This window comes from Aythya marila (assembly GCF_965140915.1).
Source record: "Aythya marila genome assembly, chromosome: 19".
NCBI classification, from domain to species: Eukaryota; Metazoa; Chordata; class Aves; order Anseriformes; family Anatidae; genus Aythya; species Aythya marila.
Window position 1 is genome coordinate 7,943,451 of NC_139060.1, and position 6,000 is coordinate 7,949,450.

The following is a 6,000-nucleotide window of genomic DNA, read 5'->3' on the forward strand; positions in this document are numbered from 1 at the left end:
ACACTTAAGTATTCATGCAAAACATCTGTCTGATCACACCAAGAGCAAATCTCTTTAGGATACCTTCAGACACAACCAATCAACTCTTACAGCAACTTAGACTTGAACTTCAAACAAATGTGTCATTGCTGATTATTTGACTCTACTCCTGAGAATGCTGCAAAAAAAAAGTCTGGAGGACATTAAATTGCTGGCATCACCGATTAAGCAAACTATTGCTACCAAAAAAGAAAAAAAAGACTGGAGATGAATGAAGAAAACTCTTGTTTGAACCCTAGCCACTGTCATTGCAACAGACTGAAGAGGAATTAGTCGACTGTAATACTCTTACCTAACTGAGCGCTGGGTTTGGGCCATGTGTTTAGCAAGTATCACACCACATTATTGTCCTATCAGACCTTCTGTGTTAGGCAGGGTCACCGCTTGGCAGTCAAACACCTAACACACTGCAAAGCTATCTGCACAGCGCAGATGAGAACATTTCTTACATAGCCTCCTTCTTCCAAACGATTTTTAATAATGGTCCTGGTAAAACTCAAGGCCTTGAGTCTTACAGGTAGGGTAAGCACTGAATATAGATAGGTGGGGTCCAACAGAACCACTGGGGTTAGTTTCTCTAACAGAAATCCCAATCTCTAATCCTCTCCCCTGCCCACAGGCTTAGTTGCAGAATAATTTGCCTCCTCTCAGACAGGCAAGGAAACTAGAAATTCATACCTGCTCATGCCTTGCCCAGCTTATTAAAGTTCAAGTACACTTGGCTTTTTCTTTTTCTTTTTTTTTTTTTTTTTTTAGGAGGCTTGAAGGACCTAATCTGAGAAGAGGTAAAAATTACACACAGCTGCCACATCAGACAAGGAAAGGTCACATTCCTGGTACTTTGCATTCTGAGATCAATAAGTAGGTACAGAAACACACAATGGGTTGGGTTGGAAGGGACCTTAAAGATCATCCAATTCCAACCCCCTGCCACGGGCTGGGACACCTCCACTAGGTCAGGTTGCTCAAAGCCCCATCCAGCCTGGTACGCAACTGGACCCTCAATCCTACGAGATCGTTAACTGGAAGAAAAATAAGAACAGAGCAACAAAAATTAAAGAGCACATTTAAAACCCAGTTTAAAGCACTTTTACAAGTGATCACTGAAAATAAGTTATTTCCTCCTCCTGCTATGCCTAGAAAAAGATAATCAGATTTCAGAATACTTGAAGCAGAGAAGTCAACTGCTAAAGGCAATCAGACTCTTCTGGATGAGGCACTGAGCTATGAACTGAACAAATAAATAAGTTGTCTCTTTCCATTGATCCCCAATTTTGCTATCTGCATAAAACATTCCTTACACAAATGCCACTGTAAGAGCAGGACACAAAGCCTGGCACAGCTGACCTGTAATTTAGCCGTACTAAGAGATCACCCTAATAGAATCAAGCTAACCTGACAAATAACCAGATGGTTCCCTTAATGCTCAGAAGAGGAAAAAACAAAGTTAGTGACATGGCTTACAGCAGATGCTTTGTTTAACAGAGTATTAAAGCAGTGCCATCTTTGCATTCTAGGCACTTGGACGCTTGAAACAAGAACCCATGTGGGTCATTTAACAATGCTTTACACGTAATTTCTCAGTCAGAATAGAGGTTTAATACTAGCTTTTTAGATATACACCTGGTGTGGTATTAAGCACTTCTGGACAGAATTGTGTGGGCAGCAAGGAGAGAAACAGAGCGTCATCCAGCCACAAGGCGTTCTGTATGTTGTAAATACAAGTGGAGAGACGGACGCCATTCAGAATTCCTGCAAACACTACGCAATTTCAGTTCAATTTCATCATTTGCTTCATCGGTTCCCCAGTGTGCTCCCCATGAACAAACAGTACACACCACACACTTTCCTCCCTGGTTTTATATCAGCTTTGGGTGCTTAGAGTTTACGGATTTAGTTCACAAATCCTTTAGCTTTACACGATCCTGACAAGCAGCAGCACACTCCCCATGAGCATCTATTGCTCGGCGTATCAACAGCTTGAAGATGCTGGCTAACTGACAGCCGTCTCACCTCTCACGAGAGGTTTAACGGGTTGGATATATCTGGCTTTTACTTTTATCCACTCAACTGCAGAAATATTTGATTGTGTGTTTAGAACAAAGATCTAAACCAGCACAAATGAATACTTAAGCATCTGAGCTGTTAGCATGCACGGGCTTTTAATTTGTATAGGATGCCTTCAACACCTAAACATGCCCCTTCAAGAGGGGACGACCTGGGCCTTATTAGTAACAGGTTACAGTTGTACCAACAGATTAAGTTGTCAGCTGCTTTCCATACAAATCTTTCCCTCTCAGATTAAAGTCAATCCTGCACCATTTGAGTACAACTAAATTAAAGTGGCATCCGAGATCCTACAGAATGGGTAAAGACATATTTAACATTTTACCCCAAATCTAACTGGGATGATGCTATCAGTATGAGTTGCTTTGAAAGGGCTTTTCAACTCGTGCAATTGAAATCCAAGACTTACCACCATAAAAAGGCCAGAGGGATTTACGGACAGAAACAACCACTGAAAAATAACATCTTCCAAATAAAAAAAATAACATGACATCACAATCTTGACACTGTCATAAAACAGGAGGGGTTCTACTTCCCTTTTGGAAGCCAGTGCATTACAGAGCAATCTCACTTTATTAAAAGTAACACGACAAACTGCTACACAGCATTCTCAGTTGGATGGTTCCTCTTGATAATTTACTGGAAACCTCTAATTTCAGCTACTCACCAGCATTAAACTTAGTTGTGTACCTGACAAAGGTCTCATCTGGACAAACTTCCTCATTCTCGGAAGCAGTCGGTATTACAGTATTCAAATGTTAAGACCAAAAAACCCCAAACCCACAGCACATGCCCCGCTTACCATGTTTTTGGTAAACAGAAACATGCTAATTGCCACCCACTTTTGGAAACCTCTGAAAATTGTTTCCAGCAGTTCTCTTATGCTTGAAAAAAGCATTTTTTGTTTGTTCGTTTTTAACATACCACATTATTTTAATGAAGCCAATAAGTGCTAGCAAGGAAGAGCCTTCATTAGATGAGGTTATTCTAACAGCACGGGTCAAACAAATCCATTTTCTACCTCAGAAAAAAAATCCTCATTTTGTTTCTATAAAGGGAAAAAGCTCTTTTCATAGCTGCAAGACGCGCTGATTGCGACTTGCTTTTCTGACATCAGAAGTTTCACTTCCGGACGTTAACTACGAAGACAGAACGAGGCTTTTCCAACGTAAGCAACAACAGGCTGTTTGCAGAGGCCTCGTACCCAGCACTCGCTCAGAGCCGCGGCCTTCAGCTTGGCACAGCCTCAAAACACACACTGCCACCAGCAAGGAGCCAGCGGCACCAACACCAGAAGGGAGGTTTCATTATGAAAGGGTACCGCTGTCGGAACCTGGTGTTTACATAAACGCTGTAAAGCAGCAGGTGAAGAGGCTGCACTCTAACAATGAAGCTCCTGTTTATACAGGTGTGTGAAGGCACGACAGGACGTCTGCTTCCCGTAGTGCGTGGCAGCTCAGCGCTGCAACCCATGCAGAATACCTACAAAACTGAAGCCACGCGCAGCTTTGATTGTAAGAAGGGTGCGAACACTTCGGGACTTCAGAAATGCTGTGAAAGGATCTGGGAACTGTGGTGTTGGGTGCTGAGGACATTTGCTTGAAGCCAGACTGAAAGTTTACAACGTAAGGGAAGAAAGCGTTGCCCTGGGAGAAACTCTTCCAGCATTCAAGTGTTGGTCAAAAATTCTTCAAAACGATAAAAGTAACCAGCAAAATTTCCTAGTTAGTTGTTTCTGAGAAAGGTTAGCTTTTCCTGGGCCAGAACAACGTTCACTCGGTTGTACATCAGACAGCTGTACAGACTGGAAACCCCCTACAGCTGAGACAGGAAAGCATCCCCGCATCTCAGCGGCTGGAGGGGAACTCCTGCAAGGCCTTGGCACTCCCCCTACCCTGCTAAGCAGTGCCGATCCCGCTCTTTTTACACTTTATTAACTCCTTTGGGTGTTTTTATAGGCAAAACCCGACGCCGTTCGCTCTGTTGTGCAAAACCGGCACTGAACCCAACCCCCAGCCCCACGCTGCGAAGCCCCCGGCCACGCAGCGCCCCCTCAGCCCCCTCCCAGCCCCGGGCTCCCCTCAGCCCGAGGGGCAGCAGCGGCCCTGAGGGGACGAGGGGCAGGCCCCGGGACTAGGCCCGGGGGCTCCCCGCCAGCTCCCGGCTCCCTCCCGCTCCCCTCAGGCGGCACGGGCCTTACCCTGAGGGTGAGGTGATGGACGCGGGCAGCCGCCGGGCCCGCGCAGAGCAGCGCCAGCCCCAGCCGCAGCCCCAACGCGGCCCAGCCCGGCGCGGCCCCGGCGCCGCGGGCCGCCATCTTCAGGCCAGCGTCAGCATCCTCCTCAGCGCCGCTTCCGGGGGCAGCGCGGGACACGCCCCCTCCCCGCCAAAGCCACGCCCCCCTCCAGCACGGCCACGCCCCCTCTCTGTCAGGGCCCGGCCCCACCCGCTCGCCTCACGTTTTCCCGCCCCCCCCCCCCCCCCCTCCCTCAGAGGTTCCCTGCTCGGTTTGTTAAGCGATGCGTTGGAGTTTTGGCTGAATATCTCAGCAAAACGGCCCTAAAATAAAACACGGGGCTTTCGGCTTTCATACTGAGGTGGTTTGGAAGCTTCTGAGCTGTTTGAAAGCCGTTTAGAATCGTAGTTCCACTTGAAAATAAAATTTCACGCGGCTGGGGCATGGCTTCTGTGAATTCCCTCACCAGGGCAGCACAAGAAGTGTAACACAACATAAACGTCTCTTGCTCAGAGTAACACAACATAAATAGGGGTGATTTAAGTGGCTAACCCACTGCTAAACCCCTTTTTAAAAGGCTACACAATATATCTACATTATGGAAGCCATCAATGCAAATAAATGTAATTTTTCAGTGTTCTGCTACCTCATAACTCGCACGTTTTCATTTTCCCTTTCTGTGTACGAGGCAGGAGCTGCACAACACCCGTCACCCAGAGCCAGGCAAACAGCTGGGCTGGGACAGGTGATCAGCGAAGCATGAGGTGAATAGGTCGAGAAAAATCCTCACCTTTACAACAGCAACGTTGGGTAGGATGGCTCATCCTTGGTCAGACATGATTCAGGTCTTACTGTACAGGTTATTTCTTACAGTTTCGTTTCCCCTGTTTTCTTGGATACTCTTAGGTAATAGAATAAACACAGAAACCTCGACATCAACCAAAGAAACCTGGACTGATACCAGAAAAATACCAGAAAACACCTGGAAGCATGAACAGCAGACACACATACACACACCCCCTGTGTTTTTCAGGCAGATTCTTTCCCTAGCTAGTCCCCGGGCCGTGCCACTAGATGTCCCCTCAGCACCAGGCCTCGGAGCCCACATCCCTGTAGGAAGCCTACGTGACCACGGTCAGAGTTTATTTCAAAAAGATAGTTCTGGTCCAGATATTTTCTCGGAATGTTTTAATAACGTAATCATAGTTTCTGTGCACAGACCACCCTGGGAAACCCAGAGACAGACTCATGAGAAATGGTTGCTTGCAACCACAGCAGAGACTTTATGCCTTGCTCTGCTGAGGAGCCTCTTCTAGTCTAAAGGTGCTTCCTAAAAACAAGCAGGGATTTTTATGCCACAGACTGGAAATTATCAGAAGTTTGATTTGTTTTCCTTGTAACTCTCTACCAGCTATCGGAATATTGTAGTGGCTAAATTGCAGCTAACTTAGACTGAGTGAACTGCAAGTTGGAATTTGTGATGTTTACTCTATTTGGCTAGGCATTTTTAAAAGAATATATGTTTTAAGATTTTATACTTACATTTACATCCCTATCAATATACCCTTGTCATAAAATGAATGGGATAGATCAGTTGGAAGTGACCTACAAAGGTAGAGTCCAACTGCCTGACCGCTTCAGGTCCAGCCAAAAGTTAA

At 46.0% G+C, this 6,000-nt stretch overlaps 1 protein-coding gene across 2 annotated transcripts in view; it reads right to left on the reverse strand.

Moving 5' to 3' along the window:
- Positions 1–4,464, reverse strand: part of GPR107 (G protein-coupled receptor 107) — a gene marked incomplete at its 3' end in the record, with an annotated part of 38,420 nt that extends 33,956 nt beyond the window's left edge. For both annotated transcript variants that reach the window (XM_082775685.1, XM_082775686.1), the window contains exon 1: positions 4,307–4,464. In XM_082775685.1, coding sequence (XP_082631811.1) covers positions 4,307–4,423 — 117 coding nt within the window. In that variant the 5' untranslated portion in view covers positions 4,424–4,464. The remainder of the gene's footprint in view (positions 1–4,306) is intronic.
- Positions 4,465–6,000: the final 1,536 nt, after the last annotated feature.